The sequence below is a fragment of the Canis lupus genome, chromosome 18 (assembly GCF_011100685.1).
Source record: "Canis lupus familiaris isolate Mischka breed German Shepherd chromosome 18, alternate assembly UU_Cfam_GSD_1.0, whole genome shotgun sequence".
NCBI classification, from domain to species: domain Eukaryota; kingdom Metazoa; phylum Chordata; class Mammalia; order Carnivora; family Canidae; genus Canis; species Canis lupus.
This window is the reverse complement of record NC_049239.1, coordinates 52,762,377-52,784,135: the sequence shown is the minus strand read 5'-3', so window position 1 is coordinate 52,784,135 and position 21,759 is coordinate 52,762,377. Positions and strand designations below refer to the sequence as shown.

Below are 21,759 nucleotides of genomic sequence, written 5' to 3'. Positions count from 1 at the left end.
GCTGTCCCCTCACATCTGGCCCCAGGTAAGGCTGGATCCTGGGCTTTGCAGGGACAGAGCCAAGAAACATGGTAGGGGTGAAGTCAGCTCCAGGCCTCCTCCTCCCCCAGTTCACTCAGCTCCTGCCACAGTAGACTAGGGCCAGGAGCACAGAGCAGAGACAGGGCAGCCAGGGGAAGGAGTACAGGGTGGGCAGGTAGCTGGAGGCCAGCTTGAACCTGCTGGTGGGTGCAGTGACCCCTGGCGGTAACACCAGAGGTGCTGGGCACAGAGGTGGCATGTGGTTAAGGTGGAGGCCGGGGCAGCACAGGTACACAGGACAAGGGGGCTGGCGGTGGGCACAGTTTATTCTACACTCCATGCAGACACTGACCCACACGCTCAAGGAGCTTAGAAATACATTGAACCACAGTGTCTGCCCCCCACCTCCCCCAGACACAGAGACACTTGGCTGAGTGGGGTTGGGGTCTGAGGGTCCAAAAGCCTCCGCCTGGGACAAGGCGGCAGTGTGGGCCCAGGTAGCAGTGGAGGCAGTGTCCTTTCTCCCCAGAAGAAAAGTGCAGAGATGGGGCCGAGGCCCTAGGCGGGGAGGCCTCATTCTCACAGCGATTGGCAGGGTAGGCCAGGCGGGGGCCTTCCAGGTCCTTCCCCTGAGGGCCCACCCGGCTGTAGGCCAAAGCTCTGGGGAGGCGCACGAGCCATGATGCCACTGGGGCTGGCTGGGCGAGGCGGGCAGCAGTGCCTTGGGTCCTGGGCGCCTGGTGCTCAGTCCTGGCCTTCATCCGAACGCCACTTGAGAGTGTGGTCCTTGTGTGCATCAGGAAGAATCTGATTTCGCATCCCCCCAAGTAGACTGGACGTGGCCTCCGTGGCCAGAATGAGGGGCTTCACCACGGTTGGGGGCAGCTGGCGGATCACACCCCCCACGGCGCCTGTAAGTCCCTTCTGCTCATGGCCCCGAGATGCCACATCACAGATGGTCTGAGCAGTGTCCAGGATGCCCTGTGGAAGTCGGAGGTCAGTGCAGGGGTTTGGGTGGGGAGGTGGGTGTGGGACTGGAAGGAGGGCAGGGCCTCATCACCTCTCGAACCGTGTCGTAGGCCTTCACCACACCCTCCCGGAGGTCAGCAGGCTGGTGGCCCTTTCGTAGCCTTCGCACAGAGCGCTTGTCCTGCAGGGAGCGGGGGATGGGCGCTGCTGGGGACAGGATGTCGTACACTGTCTCCGCGGTGGCCTGAGGGGACACAGAGGACACCAAATGAGGACAGCCAGTCTGGGCACACACACCCAGCCCCATGGCCCCCAAGCCAGCCCCAGACAGCCAGCCTGGGTGGCGGGGGGCAGGGGGCATCACGCTTCTGCCTCCCCCACAGCTGTGTATTATGGTGCTACTCCTGGGGTCCTGGGGAGGCTTCCAGCACCCAGGTCAGGTGGAGTGCATGCCTCCTGAGGGGATTCTCCTAATATCCTCTGGACCCCAAGCCCTCCTTGTGTGGACCACATGTACACCCTTGTCCCATTTGTGTGGTGCCCCACGTGCAGCGTTCTTGAGACTGTGCCGTCTCCCCACCCTGTACCTGGTCTGGCCTTGCCAGCTCCAGAGGAAGCCCGGGCAGAGTGCTGGGTTCCCCTGGCTACCCCCTCTGAGTCTGATCTACTTCATGACTCTGGCGTCTCTGTTCCTTTTGCCCCCTCACTTCTCACCCAGCTGCCTCACCTAGTGGTGTCTCTGGGGGACTCTCTGGGGCCTGCTCATCCTTAGCCTCCTCTCTAAAGATCTTGCCTCCAGCCTGCAAGGGGGTGGGCTTGCAGATCCCAGAAAGCAGTGAGCTCCCCTTGCATCTGCACGCTCACCCTCCTCTGTCATGCCTGCCCCACGAGGGCCTGCCCATCCTAGCCCTTCTACTAGAGTTCATGAACCGCAGCTGCTTACAGGACAACTCCCTGGCCTCCTTGGGGATCTGTCTGGGCCTAGCAAAGTATGGGGCTTAAATGAGTGAGGGCCAGTCTGTGCCTCAGTTTTTTTGTCTGTAAACAGAGCCACAGCCCCCCTTCTCTCCTCTTTAAGAGGTGGCCATGAGCAGTCACCCAGTGGGCTGTAGAGCCTGGAGAGCACTTACCCTCCAAGGAGTTGCTGTGGGCCCCAGGCCAGTCACTGGGCCTCTCCTGTCCATGACTGTGTCTCATAAAAGTGAGACCGCGTACCCAGACTGTCCATCCTTAGTAGAGCTTTGAGAACAGATCAGGTGCTGTAGAGCAGACTCTCCTTGCCCTACTAGGCCTGGAACCAGATGCCCACTCACCTGGATAGCCTGCACCAGCCGGTTGCTGAGTTCCAGGGCGGCTGAAGCCGTGGATGAGCCAAAGGAGGCAGCCCCTCGCTGCAGCCCCCGCATGAGGCGCCCATCCTTTCTGTACTGCTCGATTGGCAGCCAAAGCAGGTCCCGGAACCCTTGGACTGCAGGAACAGGGAGTTCAGAGAAGCCCAAGGCTGTGCTGCCCACACCTACCCTGACTTAGGACCTTCTCCCTATTTCCAGGGCAGCCTCTAGGCTTCCCAAGAGTAAGAGCAATTTCCAGAGCCCCCAGAGCCAGCCAGCCACTCACAGAGCTGGACAACTGAGTGCATGGGGCCCACGCCCCCCAGCAGGCCAGGCAGCTGGTTCTTGCGGATATCCTGCAGCCACTCGTTGAGAGCATAGCCCAGCACCTTGTCCACACCCAGGAGTCTGGGAAGGAGAGGAGGGTACAGGGGCAGAGCCACACATTGAGGGGTCACAGGGCCAGGACCGGAGGCACCCCAACACTGTCCACAGTAGCCCCCCAGCCCAGTGTGAAGGATGATTGTGCCCACTTTATGGAGTGGAAACTGAGGCACCAGAGGAGTGTGGCCAAGGCCACACAACTGGTCAGGAATGCAGTAAAGGGAAGATAGGGAACCCTGAAGAGAGGCTAGGAATGCTGGAGGGCATGGAGGGCTCACCCGTGTCGGCAACAAAGCCGCTTCAGCTTCAGCTCGGAGCAGTTGAGCTGGGCTAGGCCAATGAGGAGGCCAGCGAAAGTGCCCTGGGGAAGGAGAAGGTAGGTATTTGGGGTTCACAATTCAGGACAGGGACTGGCCCAGCCCCGGCACCCAGGAGCCATTGGAGGCCGACTAGCAGCCACTACTGCCTGGATGCAAGCCCTAGCCTCCAAAAGACTAAGCCACACCTGGGCAGAATGGGGCCCCCCAAGAGGGATGGCACATGCAGCAACTCTGTTTGACAGCGCCACTTACCACCTGGTCCATGGTGACATGCTTGCCATGGTAATCCAACCAGATAGGTACTTCAGACGTGAAGCGGAACTCCCTGGAGGGGGAATTGGGGGAGGGGTCTTTTGGTCACTGACCCAGCCCCCTGCAGCCTGGGCAAAGACCCCAGTCTTCAGCCCTACCTGAAGTAGATAGGCTGCTGCTCAGCAGAGGAGCTGTGTCTACCGCCCGCAGCTTCCCGGGAGCCAGTCATCTCTGTGTCCTCGAGCTGGCCTTCCTGGAGGCTTCTGGGCTGGACCCGGGTCTCAGGGCGAGCTAGGGTGGGGGACATAGATGGAGGATGGGTCCAGGCATGGCTGGGATGTGGGAGGCCTGGGCCTTCCCTTCCCAGCTCAGCCCCTCACCCTCAGCGGACGTCTCTGCCGAGACCATAGGATTGATGCCAGCCACCAAGCTGGTGAAGAAGTCCTTGAGGAAGAAAAGGGCGTCCTACAGGAGAAGGTGCAGGTCAGGTTCAGAGGCCCAGAGGCAGTGGGGCTCACTGTAGGCTCTGCTTCCACCTGGCCTACTCACCTGGTCCACGTTGAGCCGCAGGGGCATCAGAGAGACACGGAGACAGCACTCGGGCCCACCCAGGTTGGTTGTGGGGGCCACGTGCAGTGCTTTGATGGTGAGCTGGGGGCAGAGGGCAAGCTCTGGGTAGCTGCTGGGCCTCAGCCCTGCCCTACCCTGTGCCCAGCTGGTGTTGCATCTGCATACACTGTTCCCCCAGCTGGGCCTGCCTGAGCCCCAGCATTCTCCCAGCATCCCCAAACCACCTGCTATGTGCACACATGGCCCTGCCCAGGTGGGCAGTGGGGGCAGCCGGTACCATGTTGGAGTGCGCGCGACGTGGCATCCGCTCGCTCGTGTGTAGGTACAGGAACTTGTTGATTTGGGAGGAGGCGAGCCGGTCTCGGACCTCAAGCTCTTGCACGATGAACACCTGACGGGACAGCGGCCGCTCCTCCAATTCCTGGCCCGGGGCTGCAGGGCCTGTGGCTGGCTCCACTGGGTACACCTCATGCTGGAAGCTCACCTGCGGGTTGGATGGAGGCCTAAGCCAGATAGGCAGGGCCCTGTCTCTCCCAGCCACACCTCAGCCCCCCACCTGGTTGCCTCTCCATGGTTGTCCCATATGCATTTCAAACTCTACTTGGCATACTGAACTCTTGACCTCCCCTGCATCTACTTGCTCCCATTCCCTTCCTGTCACTTAAGAGGCACCATCTGCCTGTCACCAAGCACCAACACCGCCCTCCAGCCTCTCCATCACCAAGGCCATCTGGCTTGGTTCCTCGGCACATTTCTCCAATCCCTCTACACTTGTGTCATCTCCACTGCTGCCACCTGGTCTGAGGGCTGCTGTCCCCTCTTCCCCTGCATGGCCTCCCTGCTTGGGTCCCTCAGGCCCTTTTCCACACACCCAGAGGGATCTTCATAAAGCACATGCCCACCCACCTTGCACCTTGCGAACACCTCCCCCTGGCCTGGTGAGGCCCAGCCTCTCCCTCCAAAGCCCATCCTCCACCTTGCTTCTGACCTGCCAGCCCCACTGGCCTGTCTTCTGCTCCTTAAACAGGCCAAGGCCTTTCTCATCTTCAGAACTTTGCCCTGGCCTCCCCTCTCTCCCACACCCAGTGCTGACTCCCCTGCCCAGTGGGCTGCAGAGAGCCCCAGTTTTCTTGGCACAATAGCCCTGTGTGCTTGAGGAGAGGACCCACATGGACTCACTCCCAGTCAGCAGCACCTCTGCCTGCAGCAGCACCTCTGCCTGCACCATCTCAGGTCGGCCCGGTAGCCCACCCAACCTGTGGTTCTTCCCTATCCGCATTCTCCAGAATCTGACTGCTGTCACTGGCTCTGCAGCTACCAGCCTGCTGACTGCATCTCACTCCAGGAAAATCCAAAACCGTCCCATGGTCTGCAGGGCTGTATGCGGCCTAGTTCCCAGGGGCCTCGACTGCCCTCCTCCTGCCCCCTTCCTCAGATCTTTGTACCAACGACATCTTTTCAAGACTTTCCTGATCCTCCCCAGCTCCCCTTCCCCAAGCATTTATTGCATTCCACACAGCATAGATCTGTGGCTCCCTTCACTACCGCACGAGTGACAGGAAGGCAGGGCTTCTGTCCGCTTTGCTCAATGCTATGTCTAACATCTACAACAGCACCTAGTGCGCAGCACAGCAGCCACTCTGCAAACACTACTTGTAACTTGGTGCATGACTAGGGACCGTGAGGTAAGTTGTCACGGTGAAGTGCTGGCTGGGTGCCAGGGATGGGATAGCCTGCCCTGTCCCCCACCCAGGTGGCTTTCTGCACGCTGAGCCCCCAGCTCACCTTGCTGAGCTGGATCTCCATGAGGACTTGGTGTTGCCTCCCACTGCCCCCCTGTGTACGCCAAGAGTTCTGGGGCCGGTTGGGGCCAGAGCAGCGAGAAGGAGAGCCCTTAGGGCCCATGAAGCTGCCTCTTGCCCTGGAAAGAGGGACAGGGGACAAGGTGACTCGGGGGAACCCCCTTCACCTCAGAGTAGACCCTTCTACCTGAGGCAGGAAACCCTCTCCAGCCTCAGCTGTGGGAGGTGGGTGGGGAAGAGAAAGAACAGAGGCCACTGAGGCAAGGATCCTGCTCAAGGTTATCAGTGGCTGAAGTCAGAGCTGGACCTTGGGCTGCGTCCCATATCCCAGGTGGGTGGGCCCCCTTGCCATAGCTGCCCCTGCACCCGTCCTACTCACCTGTGGCCAGGGTGGGGCCCAAAGTCTCGGCCCCCATAAAGGTGCCAGACAAGGGAGACCTCACGTAGCACCACACGGCTGCTAGGCACGGGGAAGTGGGCAGGCGCCCGTAGCAGGTCTGTGCTGCCCAGGGGCCGTGAGAAGTACCCATCCTGCACGATGATGGGGCCTGGATGCAGCTGTGTCACCACGGGCTCCCCATCTCGGGGCTGTAGGCAGGAGGCCAAGTGAACACATGTGCATAGATACTTTTCCCAGTCTAGGCCCAATTTCTTCCCCATCCTCACACTTCCCTTCCTGTTTCTTACAAAAGATGAGTCTCCTGCCCGCTCCCTCCCCCGAACTTATATCACAGTGCTCTGTCCAGGGGGGACCAAAGTGCCCCTTGCTCTCGCCAGCCCTATCTCCCTGGGTCTTGCTTGCATGTGACATTCCATTGGCTCCTGGAGGCCAGCAGGTCATCACCCCTGCAGTCAAATAATTCTTCTCCCGCTCCTGCTAACCACCCTGCTCCTCCCTCTCCTTCCCCTTGATGTCCTTCCCTTTGTCCTGGATGCCATTCTTTCTCTCTTCCTCTGAAAATCAACTTGCTCCTTCAAAGCCCAGAGTCAGAGAGACCCACCCCACCCCCAAACTCTGCCACAGACCCAGGTGCACCTGCTCCTCTAACAGCAGGAGCTCTAGAAGGGGCATAGAAAGGAGCCACCCTCTCCCACCACTCTGTGGCCCTGCCCAGCCTGCCCCCCACACACCGGGATGCCCAGGCCAGGAGCATCAAGGATGCAGAACTCGTCACTGTCCAGAGTGTCTCCATCTCCCTCTTCCTTTTCACCTTCCTTGGCCTCTGAGCAGGACCCCAAGCTGCCAGCAGGGGTCACAGCAGGGGCCAAGTGGGGCTGGGCCCCAGTCCGTTCCCCTGGGAATAGATAGACTGACACGGGCGAGGCCTGAGTGAGAGGGTCACCTGTGGAGAGAGATGTCAGTTTTGGGGGGATGTCTGATTTGGGTGCCTGATTGTGTCCCCTGGCCCCAAAGCACGCCCCACCCTACCTGAAGGCTGGGTCAGCTCCCGCAAGCTGCGCTCAGTGTCCAAGAGGGCGTCGGCCAGGTCCCGCTGGTTGATGAGGGCTGTCTCCACTGGAGGGCAGGAGGGCAGGGAGGCAGGGCTCTCAGAGAGCTGGGCCAAGCAGAGGAGGAGTGATGAGTGAGTCACAGGAGGAAGGGGTGCCTCTCCCCCAAAGCCAGGCCCCTGGGGGCTGAGGCAGAGGAGTGGGCCTGGCAGAGTTCTAGCAGCCTGTAGGGCCAGGCCTCACCTGTACTTTCTGGCCGGCGATCTCTGTGGGGCTGGGGGGCCGGGGAGGGGGGTGTAGGTCGCCCTCACTCATTATGTACTGGAGCAGGTTGACCAGCAGGGCGCAGGAGTCTGCACAGCTGTGCACGTGTACCACGTTGTTGGAGCAACGCAGCTCGAACAGCGGCTGGCTCTGGGTGGCAGGGGTGGGGCGCCATCAGCTCAGGCTCTATCCACGCCACACATACGTAGGACCTGGCCAGGTCTTCCCCAGGCTGCTCAGCCTGCTGCCCAACAAACCCACTGAATTATGGAGCAAACTGAGTCCAGAGGGTGAAAGGGACTTCGTCCAGAGTCACTCAAGGAAGCAGGAGTGCACTCCCCGTGTGAAAGTGTTCAAGTGCCCAGTCCTTTATTGCTCACCTCAGCCTGGCCAGGTGGAGCCTACTATCTTTATTTTACAAAGGAGGAAGCAGGTCCCGCAAAGGCTATCTGACTTCCTAGGCCCTGCTTTCGCCCTCTAGTGGTGGGGTTCATATTATGGGACACCCAGGGTAGGCCGGGCCCTTTCCAGGAGGGCCACTAACCAGAGCCCAGCACAAAGGGCAGGTAGTGACTGTAACCTAAGCCCAGGCCCAGGGAGCAGAAGGGAGGAGAGTGCAAGGGGAAAGGCTCCCTCGGCCCTTGGCTCTGCTCTGGCTCCAGGGGATTCTGGGCAACACTCACCAATTTGCCCCCGGTGCTCCCCTTCCAGGTTTTAATCACAAGCTCCAGAAGGTCAACATCCAAGACACAGACGTAATCTGAGCAGGAAGCAAGAGAAGTTCCAACTGCTTCTTCACACCCAGCCCCTGGCCCACCACCAGAGGGGAGAATCTGGGCTTTATCTGAGTATAGCCCTTGTGTGCGTGCACAAATGTGTGGGTGCAGCTAGGTGAGGACACCTGGCTGCTCTGAGTGTGGCCGGGGGCTGTGTTCCCTCAGAGGGAAGGGAGCCCAGTCCAGGCCCTGCCCACCTCGCTGCAGATCCGGGGTCTCCACCTCACACTTGTCGGACAGGTATAAGGCTGAGTCGTCGAGGATGAACCTGGTGGGGAACAGGGCTGAGAAGGGCCCAGGAGCCACTGCAGGCTGCAGCTCCATGGGAGCCAGAAGGGTGGGGCTCCTAGAGACAGGCAGAGGGGAAGCCACAAGGGGTCCCGAGCCCACAGGAAACTAGCGCTGGGTCCTCTCTGGCCTTAGTGTTCTTGTCTGTACACTGGGGAGACTGGTCCTATCTCCTGTGCTGCAGGCCCAAAACAGTGCATGCTCGCTTAGGTCAGAAGGCAGGTAGTGCTCTCCAAGTACTTCCCGCTTCTCTACCTCATCCAGGCCTCACAGTGGCCCCAGGAGGCAAGTGTCCTGCTTCCCTGCTACAGCATTCATTGTTCTTTCAAATTAGGTCCTTATTCTAATGGCAACACAACACAAGCTCCTTTAAGACATTTTAAAATAAAAAAGAAATAATCTCTTATCGTATTCCCTAATCTCAAATTCTGAGAAAAGCATCATATATATTTTCTTCAACTTTTCTGTGAAGCCACAGACATATATACAAATAAACCCTTATAAATCTTTAAGAAAACAACGCCCCATAGAACTTTGTATCTTAGATTCTTCAGGATGTGTTGCATTACTGCATTTCCCATATTTTTCAATGTCACTCTTTGACTTGACTTTAATCATTGGGTAAGCCATGTTTACTGACTCAAGTTGTCATTTGGGGGCATTTAGACTGTTTATAAATTTTAAATTATACTACAAAGTCATCGCATTCCACCTGTTTTCCTTGTACCCTTAGAACAAGTACCTCCGTGAGACATCAGGTTAGAGAGCACCAGCGCTTTGAAGGCTCTGATGCACAGGCACAACTGTCATCCAGGAAGGTGAAAGCAATTCCCATTCCTGAGAGAGGGATCATCACCCAAGTGTACAGAGGGCTCAGAGACCAGCCTGAGGACACACAGCATGTAGGTGGGACCCTGGGGGAGTAGCAGCTGCAGCTCAGCTTGAGGGGGAATGGAAATTGTGCCGGGTGAGGGGGGTACATACCTGAGTAGGAAGGTGGAGGTGTCCATGATGATGTTGCTGGAGAGGGTGAAGGTCTCAGCGGTGACAAGGACACGCACAGGGAGGTAGAGGGGCCTGAGGGGTACACATGCACCAGGGCAGGCTCCTTACACATGAGAGCCTGCCCCTCGCTCTTAGCCCACCTAGCCTGGGTACCTGTAGTCCACGGCGCAGGAGAACAGGTGAGTGTGTAGGACGGTAATGACGGTTGGGGGCAGGTAGCCCAGCACTGGGTCATCGAGCACATCTAAGAACTCCAACAGCTTTGGGGGCCACGACAGGAGGGGCAGTGAGGATCAGGGGCCTCCTCTTTCCTCTAACCCCTGCCCCCACCACAGCATGCCCCCCCCACCTGCTACGCACCCCTTTCTCAGGGGCTTCACTTGGAAGTCAGCTCTGGCCCAGCCCAGGTCCCTCACACTGGCCTCCCCCCAGCTCAGAGACCTGCCTGCCCACACCACTTATGCTCACCTGGGAGTGCCAACTCTGTTCTGGCAGAGCCATGAAGTGGCGCAGGGTGGCTCTGTGGAGCCTCAGTGTCACGAGGAACTCCTGGAGGTGGGGCATAGTCAGCATAGTGGGGCCCAGCCTACCAGGCACCAGGGAGGCAGTTGCCCCAGCCAAGCGGGTAGATCAGAAGCAGACACTGCTGTACCTTGACATTCTTGTGGGGGTCCAGATGGATGCGCACAGCAGTGGATAGCATGTGGGGACCCCGGCCCTGGCCCTTGTGGCCTGAGGCTCCCCGTTCAGTCACCCCTTCCTCTGATGGGTAGATGGTTGGGGCCAGCTGGGCCGGAGGAGCAAAGCTGGGCAGCTCCAGGTGACTGGGCAGCAGGTAGTCATCCACAGCCGCTGGGGAGGCAGCTGGTGAGCCCCCTGCTGAGCTGGCTTATTGTCCCCTCCACCCAGGGCCCATATCCCTCCTTCAAGCCCCCTCCCCTCACACCTCGGTGGTAGAGCTTTGCCTTCTCTGCTTCTAGGCAGAAGTAGCCAAGTCCCGGCTGGCCTCGGTACTGGGAGACGCTGAAGATGGTGCCTTGCTCCACATCCAACACTAGTTCCCCGTGTGAAGTCTCTAGCCGCCTCCCAAGCTCATCCTGTGGAAAGAGGATGTGGCGTGGCCTCACCAGAGCACACAGCAGCCCCCACTCCCTCAGAGGGGCTGTCTCCTGGAGCCCTGGCCCGACTAGGACCAGCTCTAGCTCTATCAGGACTCCACTGAAGGCCTAGGACAGCACTTGTCTCTCTCTCTTTTTTTTCTTAGAGAGGGAGAGGATGAGGGACAGAAGGAGAGATAGAGAATCTTTTTTGTGGGGGAGAGAGAGAATCTTAAGCAGGCTCCATATGCAGTGTGGAGGCTGATGTGGGGCTGATCTCATGACCCTGAGATGACCGGAGCTGAAATCAAGAGTCAGACAGACCCTTAACTGGCTGAGCCACCCAGGCCCCCCATCACTTGTCTCTTTTGCCAGAAGGGAAGTCATCCCTGCTTTATCTGCCATCCAGCACGAGACAGTGCCCATCTGGATCCCTAGCATTGCGCCTTACACACAACAGGTACTAATGGGGTGAGATGGATCGTTGGAGTGGCATGTGTGGGTCCGTGGGTGGTGGGTGGGTGCTGCTGGCCAAACAGACCACTCTCAGTCACACTGGGGCTTCTTTTCTTCCCAGTTTCCCAAATTGGAGCTGTTCATACTGGTCTTGCTCTCCTGCAGTGGTGGGTGGGGGGCACTGCAGTCAGCGGGGCTCACCTCCCCAGGCTGCCCTCACCTTGGTCTCACAGAAGGCTGTGATCCGACCCTTCAGCACTGTTACCAATGTAGAGACGGTACTCTGGGAGCGAGGACTTGGGGACTCAGGGGCAGGGGGCTGGGGAGCGCCTGACGTCCCTACTGAGAAGAAGTGGGCATCCTCCTCATCCGAGTCTGAGTCTGGGGTGAGATGGAAGGAGTGGAAGTGGGAAGGAGACCTGAGAGGGCTGCCCCAGCCCTGCCCAGCACCAGGGGGGGCTGCCCAACCCTGCTCCCTGCTGCCCCAGCCCTGCCCAGCTCTGGGGGGTGGTGGTGCTTGGGACCCCTGCTGGGGCAGCCTTCCTACCCAGCTTGAAGGCTGACTTGCACATCTTGAAGTTGTCGTGCCAGAAGCCTGAGGGGCCTGGGAAGGCAGGGGGGTGAGCAGCGGTGTCAGGGGCGGGAAGCAGGTCCGCAGGCTCCCACATGAGCAGGTCGTTGTTGATCCTGGGACAGATAGACGGCAGCAGTGAGGGTGGCCTGGCCCAGCACAGGCAGATGGACAGCAGCAGTGAGGAGGCCTGCCTTCCCCCTACCCGCCCGAGGCATCACCTGTTATAGAGGCTCTCATAGACCTCCTTGCTGGGCAGGAAGATGTGGGTGCTGGGCAGGACCACTTCCAGGCTGCAGCGGGACAGGGCCAGAGCCCGGCTCTGGAAGGTCCTCATCTCCTCAGGGTCTCCAGGAATCACCATCTAGACAGGGGAGCAGGGAAAGGCATCTGAGAGACGTCAGGGTCTGCTGCTGGCTCAGGAATCAGACCCTGGTCTACATCCTGACTTCCTATCATTTATTCATTCACAGGAACCTCTCTCTGCTGGGATATGTGACGGCCAGCTCATGTGAAGCGCTGATCACGTGCCAAACCTGCTATGAGAGTCTCACATATTTTAAACTCCTTTATCCTCATGATAAGCCTATGATGCAGGTCATTGTATCCACTTTCAAGACAAGGAAACTCATTTGTGTCTAATTCTCTGAGATTAGACCACTTCTAAGAGGATGAAACCACTGAATAGAAGAGCCTGGATTCAAACCCAGACCATTTGCCCCAGAGGCCAGGCCCTTAACTGTCTCTCACTCAAACCTCTTCACCTTCAGAGAAGGTGATGTTCAAATGTACACAGCCAATAGATGGGGTCCTGATCTTCCCAACCAGGGACCTGTGCCTCCTGGGGCTGACCCTCACCAGTGTCCTCACCCCCCAAGCCCCACGAGCTGGGGTGCTTTTGATTCTCCATTGGTCTAAGATGATGGAAGAGATGAAACTCTTGCTGGTGCCCCAGGTGGTCCTGTCCTCCTGTCCCACAGCTACCAAGTGGCTCCCCTGGTTCAGGGCCTCACCTCCTCCGTCTCGTACATTGTCCTCTTGGAGGAGAAGGGTGAGGGCTCAGGTTCCCGCAGCTCACATGGACTCTCAGCCGACAGCTCCAGCTCCTCTCCCTTCTCAGGGGCCACTTCCCACTGTGCGCTGCTGAGCTGGGGGTTCAGGGTCACCACTACCCTGCCAGGGCACAGGCCTGTCACTGGCCTGCAAGGCCCCCTTAGCCCCTGATCCCACCTCAGTGCCACTCTCAGTAGCAAAGTGCTCCTCTCCTGTCTGTCCCTTCTAGAGCCCCCCACTTACTGGGGCAGGAAGTATTTGCGCCCAGGGCTCTTGGGATCCAGGGCTTTGGAGACCCGCAGGCAGGGGATGGGTGGCTTCTCTCCATCTTCATAGGTACCTGGGAGGATAAGGAGGAATGGGGTGTTGTCACTGCTGCTTTTCCCCATTTCTTCCCCAGTGTCAGATGGGGTTAGTAGGGGCCTGGAACCTCCCTTGTGGTGACTGTCCTTATCGCTTACAGGCCTGTGCCCTCGCTCACACTCACAATCTGTAGCAGTCCAGCGATAAAGGGTCCACTCTGATCATTCTCAGACAAGCCTGGAGACAGGCAATGCTGGCTCCTCACAGAGCTGGTGAGGGTTGGGCCAGAGTCTGTCCTAACTGCGACTCAGTCCCTTCTGTAACCCTGAGCCCACCTCTCCCAGAGGCCTGGGGCCCTGTCCTGGGTATTGTTCCCTGGGGAGCTCTCACCATGTAGGTCGGAGCAGGAAAGTTCCAGGCGGGTGGGGATCGGGGGACCAGGACCACTGTTCAACTCTGACCGGAACTGGGGCTCACTCAGCTCCAACCGTAGCTGCTCGGTCCGCACAGCCCGGCCTGCCCAGGGGTCCCGCTCCGGCCGCAGATCAGCAATGGGGAAGCGCAGCTGCAGTGTAGCCCGGGGTGCTGACAGCCGCACCACTGTCTGCTGCTCAGCAGCTGGTGCGGCTTCTGTCTGTGAGAGGATGGTGGTCATCAGAGCCGCTGCCAGGGGCCTCACCACCGTGGCTGTGAGCCAGAGGGGCCATGCCAGATCACTGTCCCAGCTGGGTATCTTACCAGGAGGCCGGCAGGTGGCTCAGGAGGGGATATGGTAGCCAGACGCAGCAGGGCAGCAAGCCGGTCCAGGGCCCCCAGCTCCACGTCTGCCTGGAAATCAGCTAGGTCTAGGGCCAGTTCTGAGTGGCAATGGCAGGCAGCTGGGCGCCGGGCTCGGCTCTGGGGGCGAAGGTGTTCAGGTCAGTGAGGGCTGTGGTGGGGGGGTCAGAGAGGGTAGGATGGGAAGGGACCCCCCCCCTTTGAGCAAAAACAGAACACATAGTCCTCTGTGGTGATGGGAAGGGAAATTTGAACAGGGGATTGGGAAATCTTCACCACATTGTCTGAGAAAGATGACCATGTTTATTTAATAAAAGCCACCTAATATTTGGAAACTGGCAAGGATTTGCCAAGATGAGCCAGGGAAGAGACCACCAGGCCAAGAGGATGCCTTATGTAGGGCCCAGACTGGGAGGTATGCTCTACCTGGAGCATAGGCAAAGGGGGAAGGAGGTAGGAACAGGGAGGTACCAGCAGAGGCCAAGACGTGGGGAGGGGTGAATGTACCACGGGAAACAGCCAAAGGTCAGGCATAGGAGGGGGTGGATTACCCTGGACATCCTGCGTAGAGTCTGTGTATGACACAGGTGGGCACAGGGCCGAGCTGAGGCCTGGGAACCTAGGCTGCTGGGGAAGCTCAGGATCTGGGATGGGATACAGGAGGCAAAAGTCAGGTTGAGCCTCCACACCCACTTGTACCTGCAGGCCTTGCCACATACACACTCGCCCTCAGCCCTCACCTCTGTGTACTCAGGCTCTGAGGTACCCCTGGGCCACAGGCACTCCAGCACCTCGAGCTGACCAAAGTGCACTTGTGTGCTGGTAGTCCTCCGGCCCCGGCCTGTCCGCAGCTCCCAGGACAGCTGCACAGCTGTGCCCGTTAGTCTGCAAGGAAGAAGCTGGGCATCAGAGGTTGGGCTTGTGGGGCTGAGGGAGTCTCTCCTTGGGCCCCTGCCTTGGGCTTGTACCGGACATGGCTACAGGGACAGGCCCTCTGGAAGCGCGGTCGGAGATGGTGGAAGTCACGGGAGCCGAAGGGCCCATCCTTGGTGGCATCAAACTCCGAAAAAAAGTGGGTGGTGAGGTCAGGTGGTCCAGAAGATGGGGCAGTCGTCTGAAGCAAAGTCAGGGTCATGCCCCCCAAGGTCATCTTCACCAGCGAGTCAGGGCGCAGGGTGTCCGGGAGGGGCGTGGGGGCCATCTTGCCTGAGAGGACAGAGGTTTCACCAGGGACTTCCCAGAGCTCATGAGTACCCCAGATATTGGGCTGGGGGCTGGGAGAAGCCCTGGCCCAGATGGACTATGTGACTCTGGCATGGGGCGTGGCTGGTCAGGGGTGATGCAGAGCCTCGTTATGCCAGATACTGAGCCTAGGCTCAATTCCACTCTCTCAGGGAGCTGGAAGAATTAGGGGTGATAAAGCACTCAGGCCAGCACTTGACATACATAATCTCGCGATAAACATCGGCCAAAAACATATAGCCTAGCAAGGTCAGATCTTATGCCCTTTTTATGGAAGGAGAAACTGAGTCTCTAAGAATTTAAGTGCACGGCCCAGGATCACTGACTTTGAAACCCAGCCTCTACCCATCAGGTTCCCCAAGCGTCCCAAGGGAACCAAGTCACCACAGTGATCCTCAAAGCATCGATGGAGGCCTCCTGCATGTGCATGCCATCACGTGGGCACTGAGGCCTCTTCCAGCTCTTCTTGCCCTGGGAGCACTCACCAGTTGGGTGGGCATGAGCAGACAGCCGGCGGGGGGCCATGTCGCTGTGCACAGAGGATCCTAGGTCTACATCCGAGAGCGAGAGCTCAGAGAGGGCTGAGGCCACACTGCTCGTGAGACCCACCATGGAGAAGAAGAGGTCTGTGGGCCAGGGCAAGGGAGGTCAGGGAAAGCTGTACTTGGCCCCCATGACTCCTGCACCCAGGCTAGCTGCCCAGTCAACTGCCAGGTCTGGCCCCACACCCACCAGTGTTGTCCGGGTTGACAAGAGGATTGGTAAGGGGTTCTGAGCTGAGGGGCTCAGCCACAGCCCCTGCCTGCAGCTGCTGGTTCAGGTCCTGCTCAATCAGCCACAGGTCTTCAGCACCTAGTGGGCGGCTCTTGTTCAGCTTGCCAACCAGGCCCTCTGGGTCTATGGAGGAGGACACTTCTTTGTGTCAGACCAGCTTGGGTGGCCCCTCCCTAGCCATCCCATCCCCTGCAGCATCCAGAGGCCTCACCTGCAAGGCTCATGGCACTGAGCAGTTCTTGAAGCTGCTGGAGCTGCTGAGGGGTCAGGAGCAGATGCAGGGAGCCCAGCTGTCCAGCCACCTCCAGCTGGAGATAAAAGGGACCAGGGGGCAACAATGTGGCCTTCTGAGAGCCACCACCCACCTGCCCTCACCTCCTCGGGATGCCAGTTCCCAGGCTAAGCTCTGTCACTAAATAGTTGTGTGACCCTGGCCAAAACTTGTCCACTGAGCTTGGTTCTCTATTGCCAAGAAGTCAGTAATCTCCTCCACACAATGACCCTGCTTTGTAGTGGGGATCACCACTGCTGAGGACTTTCTGAAACGGGGCATACTGCCTCCTCCACAGGAGCTGGGGACCCACCTTTGGGCCTGGGAAGGCTTCATTCTGCTTCAATTTCACTGTCAACTCCATATACCCTGAGCAGCTGCCGATCTGCAAGGGGGGCTTCGGGGGCTCTTCCTGAAGGCAAGAGGATACAGGAGGGAAAGGGTTGAGAAGATGAGGTCACAGATGGTCAGAAGGGATGGGGTGCAGTGGGGCAGACAGGAGAGAAGACAGGGATTAGGAGAAAGAAACTAGGGATCAGAGTCAGCCCACCTGTGGGGGGAGCTCCTCAAAGTGCAGGCGGACTCCTGCCAGCTGCAGCAGCTTGTGCAGAAAGGCAGGAGGCTGGTGCACGTCCACTGGAGGTGCCTGGCTTGGGTCTCGCACTGCCTCATCACAGTACTCCAGTCTGGGGAGTGTAGGATCAGCCCTTACCCCAGCCACCCCAGGCTGGAGCCCCTCTCCCTATGCAGCATTGTGTTCTAGGGGTCTGGGGTCAGAGGGTCTGGCCAGCAGAGCTGCCCCACCATAGCCAGGCCATCCTGGACCCCCATGGCCAGCCCTTGCTCTTCAGACCCTCAGTGTGTAACCTGATCCTTGGGGCCGCAACAATTCGGCCCCTGGACTCCATTTCCACAATATGGTCTCTCTACCACCATAGCCACTATCACCCAGGCCCACCCAAGATTTGCCCTGTTACTTCCCAGGAGCCTGAGCAGGGGTAAGGGGCAGGGGCAAGGCCAACACCATTCAGCAGTCCCTCATTCCCCTTCCTCTTCATACTAGCCCACCCCGCCTGGCATGCTCCTACCTCTGTACATGGATTTCTACTGCCACGCCATGCTCCCCATCACCCGACGAGTGCTCTACCCTCACAACAGTGTCCAGGAAGGTCACCTTGATCCTTCGCAGCACTAAGTGGTAAAAGGGGTCTCAGGCCAGGTGGAACAGCAGGGGGCAGGCAGAGTTTCCCCATTGGGGCAGCAGTGTGGCCATCCTGTTGTCTGGGGCCCGTCTTGTGGGCAACGGAGGTATAGAGAGCAGGGTAGCCACTAGAGGCCCACTTACCTGTCTCAATGGTCTGAGCAAACATTTCCAGTCCCTCCAGGGGCTGTGGTGGCTCAGAGGGCTCAGGCAGCCCGTCCCGAAGGCACTCCTGAGCCAGCTGTAGGCTGGTGGTCATGCATGAGGCCCAGGTCTGCGAGTCGGCAGCCCCTGGCCCTGCGAGTAGGAAGAGGGTCTCAGGAGAGGCAGGTCTAGTCAGCAACTGAGTCCCCAGTCCTACTCCTACCACTTGCTCCCCAACCCCCAACCCCAGCCTTGCCCTGCCCTCACCTGGGCCTTGGCGAGGTTGCAGGGTGAGCTGGAGGCCTGACACGTGCACGGTGCAGTGGTCGGTGAGCAGCGCAGCCCAGGGCACGGCCACCTCGATAGAGCCCACGAAGCCTTCCACCAGCTCTAAGGGTGATTCTATGGACTCCAGCACTTCGTTCACAGACTGGGAGCAGGGAAGGGACAGATCCGGCTTAGGGAAACTCCAAATGTGGCTGTCTCCTTGGCGGCCGCACTTTTTGGTCTGCTCTGACCTTGGAGAACTCCCTCGTTCTCCCTGCCCCTCCCCATGCTACCTGAGTGCTACCATTGCTCTAATTGATTCCTACTCTTGGTCTACCCAAACGTGTTCCATCCTTAATGCCAGAGAAGGGGGGAGCTGAAGGATGAAAAAGAAGGAGCCAAGCGGAGAGGATGGAAGTGGCATGACCCAGGCATGGGAACAGCACGTGGCAAGGCCCAGCAGGGTGTGGCAGCACCCATGTCCTCTCTGGGCAAATATGGAGTTCAAGGGGAGTGTACAGGAGAGGCTGGCAGAGGGTTCAGCTGAGAGGGGGGACCCCCTCCCACCAACTCCAAACACTTGATATAGCTGTGCCTCTCTGAGGTACAAGGCTGAGAGCCGCAGGTTACAAATGGGGAAAGAGCACCAGCACCATCCAGGAAGCTCCTTGAAGGCAGGAGCCCACCTGCCTGCTCTGTGTGATCCCAGGTGCTGTGTGGTATCACCCAGAATAGTTCCCAGTAAATTCTTGTTAGAACCAAGAATAAACAGACACATGGCAGAACCAGAAGGCTTGCAGAGAGCAAGTTGAAACTCCTTACCCAGAGGTCGCTAGATGGGAACTGAGGCCTAGACAGAAGAAACCAGTTTAATGGTTCAGTGTAACTGTGAGACAGACCTCTCTTCTTACCCCATCCCAGGATCCCCAGGCACTCGGCTTCTTCTGGGGTCTTCAAGACAAGACCTGCAGGGTGAGCAGCTGGGGGAGGGGCTGGCTATGGGGAAAGTACCTGCTTTCCACCAGGGATAACTCCTCCCTGGAGGCCAGCCCGAAGGAACGCAGCCTAGATAGGAGCCATTTCAATCCCCACCAAGAGGGCAGGGCAGGGCAGGGTAGGGCAGGGAGTGTTTCCTGGGACTGGAAGTAGAAAGAGGCAGCCTAGAGGTCTTGGCCATTTCTTTCAGGCCAGCCTCAAAGTCAGAGATCAGAAAAGGCCTCTACTAGGATTCCTAGACAAGAGGCTCTCAGCAAGTGTCCCCACCTCTGGGCTTGGATGTCTCCCCCTGTACCCCTATGTTTGGGGTAGTCCTCAGGAAGTCCTGGCCTACCCCTAAAGCTTAGCTCTTCCCGCCCCAGACTGCATTTAGGCCAAGCACTCTGTCTGCCCAGCCAGAAAACTGAGAAGCCCCTGACCCCATGCCCACCCCTGCTGCTCTGGAGTGGGGGGCTGACCCAGTGCCAGCTCGGGGCTGGGGCCTCTAACCGGTGACTCCTTTGCAACTTCCCAGTTTGGCTGAGTTGTGAGCCACTGCCCCTCACTGCCCCTCACTGCCCCCAGCCTCAGGCTTCTTCTGATCCAGACCTTATTCCTCCCAGCTTCCCCAGCATCTCCCTTGGCCTCCTCCCTGCCTGAAGCTAAACCTCTCCAACTTTCCTCACAGTCCTCCAAGCAGGTAGAGACAGGATTCCCAAGCCCCTCCCCAAACACCACCGGGTCCATCCCACTCTCCCAAAAGCAGGAAGTAGGCAGCTGCAGCAGTCACACGAGGTGTTGATCAACACGGGCGGGCGCTGCTGACGCGGGTTGTTGACATCCACGTCCGGAGGTGAACCCCACCCACTTGGCCCAGGATCGGAGGGTCAGGAGGTCAGGGCACCTTTCCCACAGGTGCTCTCAGCAGGCCTCCGGACCCCCTACCAGCCTTGCCCGCCTGGCTAGCTGCAAGGCCCCAACTGTGTCCCTGCCCTGGCCTGGTCCTATCAGGGCCCCCAAATTCCTCCTCTTCCTCTTCACCTTCTCCTTAGCCCCTGAGGACCACACTTCTCAACTCAGGCCCCAAACTCGATGTGCTCGTTCTGGCATTCTCCACACAAGTGACAGCCCCCTCCCCAGCCTCAGTTTCTCCTGCCGTGAAGTGGAGGCAAGGACCCCCTTCCCACCCAGCTCTGGCTCTGAAGCCAATCAGTCGCCTGGGAAGGGCCTGACTCCCACGGCCTCTCCACACCCTCCGCCTGGTCTCCCCAGCCCGACCCCTTGGCCGGGGTCCTCAGGCCTCTGCGCGCTACGCGGCCCCCCCCCCCCCCCCCCCCCCCCCCGGTCCCAGGCCTGGTTCCTCACCCAGATCTCCAGGTGGATATCCCGCAGGGCAACGCTGCCCTTGTACAAATCGAGGCTGAGCTGGTCCAGGCTGAGGTGCTCCTGGAAGAAGTGCCCCAAGTAGTGGTGCAGCAAGTAGCGGCACACCCGCTCTTTGACACAGTTCGACCATGGCCACAGCCATCGTGACATCTCGGAGACCGCCGGGCCCAGACCGCCTCCGCGCGCCGCCCGCCGGCGAGCCCCGTCCGGCTTCGCTGTTCAACAGAGCCCCCGGCTGTCCCCGCCGCTTCCCTCAGCGCCAGGCCGCGCCCCCGGACCCTCAGCCACGCCCCCCACGCTCCCTGCCATTCGCCACGGTAAAGGGCGAGGCCTACTGATTGGCCGCGGGGGGCGGAGTCTTCGAGCATGAAAAAGGGACTGGGCTCGGTGCACGATAAAGTGCGCCCGAGGTTGATTTACGCCTGCGCAGAAGTCCTGTGTGGGAGGACCTTTAGCCTCCCCGCGGAGGGGCTCTGGGAGGCTGGGACTGGAGGTGCCCGCCCCGCCGAGGAACGCGCAGGTGCCGGCGCGGCCGACGACTTGGGGAGATTTAAAGGGACAGTGTCCCACCGAACTTAAGAGGCAGCTTCCCGGAGGAAGAGAGTCCGAGAGCTCCGGCGCGTCGTAGAAACAATTAAGTGAGTAAGCATTTGCATTTTGCGAGACACTTTACCATCTTTTATCTCATTCGGTTCTCATAACCCTCTAAGGTGGCGATTTTACAGTTAAGAAAAACATCTTACAAGTAAGAAAACAAATTTATCACGGTTGCGGTAAGTCCATCACCAGGGAAGTCTTTTTTTCACCATCCCTCACCTGGAAGTGCTGATCAGGAGATTTACCCACCCCACCCCACCCTTTCTCCCTGCATTTGGTCAGCCCTCCAGCTTCTCTCTGAAAAAAAAATAAAAAATAAAAAATAAAAAAGTTTTTCTTATCTCTAACCTAAAATTAATAACGAATGGATTCCAAATCCCTTATGCAGGGGTCTGTTACTTTTGTACAACTTTTTTTTACATTTTAAAGTAGTTTTTTGGGATCCCTGGATGGCGCAGCGGTTTGGCACCTGCCTTTGGCCCAGGGCGCGATCCTGGAGTCCCGGGATCGAATCCCACGTCGGGCTCCCGGTGCATGGAGCCTGCTTCTCCCTCTGCCTGTGTCTCTGCCTCTCTCTCTCTCTCTCTCTCTCTCTCTGTGACTATCATAAATAAATAAATAAATACCTTAAAAAAAAATTAAAGTAGTTTTTTTAAAAAAAATCAAAAGAATAAGACTTCCTGACACATGAAAATGTTATGAAATTCACATGTGAGTATCGATAAAGTTTTGGTGGAACACAGCCACAGTCAATTGAGTACTGTCTTGGGCTGCTTTCGTGTTACAGTAGCAGAATTGAGCACTTGGCAGGGGAAGAGAGAGACTGCAAAGCTTCAAATAATTACCTTCTGGGGATCCCTGGGTGGCGCAGCGGTTTGGCGCCTGCCTTTGGCCCAGGGCGCGATCCTGGAGACCCGGGATTGAATCCCACATCGGGCTCCCGGTGCATGGGGCCTGCTTCTCCCTCTGCCTATGTCTCTGCCTCTCTCTCTGTGACTCTCATAAATAAAAAAAATAATTATTTTCTGGCTATTTACAGAAAGTTTGCCAACTCCTGCTCAACAGGGTTGGTCACCCAAGCCCTCTTGCATCATGGGTGACTTAAAGGATACCCACAGGTAAAGGTAAAATAATCCTATTTTAGCCTTACTAAGGAGGTGGCCTCTACTGCAGTCTACTGCCAAAAGTCAGTCTGAAGCAAGGGCAACCATCCT

The 21,759-nt window shown here is 58.4% G+C and overlaps 1 protein-coding gene across 3 annotated transcripts; it reads right to left on the bottom strand.

Moving 5' to 3' along the window:
• Positions 1–329: 329 nt before the first annotated feature.
• Positions 330–20,215, bottom strand: ATG2A (autophagy related 2A). Of its 3 annotated transcripts, none has more exons than XM_038564054.1 (41): positions 19,928–20,215; positions 17,588–17,750; positions 17,321–17,473; positions 17,064–17,166; positions 16,526–16,661; positions 16,289–16,387; positions 15,916–16,012; positions 15,663–15,827; positions 15,416–15,556; positions 14,657–14,894; positions 14,429–14,573; positions 14,240–14,332; positions 13,650–13,808; positions 13,302–13,545; positions 12,852–12,948; positions 12,569–12,728; positions 11,777–11,919; positions 11,532–11,671; positions 11,205–11,365; positions 10,378–10,528; positions 10,084–10,295; positions 9,900–9,980; positions 9,585–9,691; positions 9,411–9,503; positions 8,336–8,406; positions 8,046–8,122; positions 7,342–7,512; positions 7,079–7,205; positions 6,781–6,992; positions 6,029–6,237; positions 5,633–5,768; positions 4,125–4,331; positions 3,827–3,928; positions 3,658–3,742; positions 3,436–3,568; positions 3,278–3,350; positions 2,984–3,066; positions 2,608–2,729; positions 2,304–2,458; positions 1,082–1,234; positions 330–1,002 (listed from the first exon to the last, which is right to left on the bottom strand). In XM_038564054.1, the coding sequence occupies exons 1-41, from the start codon at positions 20,096–20,098 to the stop codon at positions 766–768; spliced, it is 5,805 nt and encodes a 1,934-aa protein (XP_038419982.1). In that variant the 5' UTR covers positions 20,099–20,215; the 3' UTR covers positions 330–765. The 3 variants fall into 3 exon arrangements, with proteins under 3 accessions (XP_038419982.1, XP_038419983.1, XP_038419984.1); XM_038564055.1 differs by having other exon boundaries at positions 766–1,002; positions 10,084–10,283; positions 19,928–20,098; XM_038564056.1 differs by lacking the exon at positions 7,342–7,512 and having other exon boundaries at positions 766–1,002.
• Positions 20,216–21,759: the final 1,544 nt, after the last annotated feature.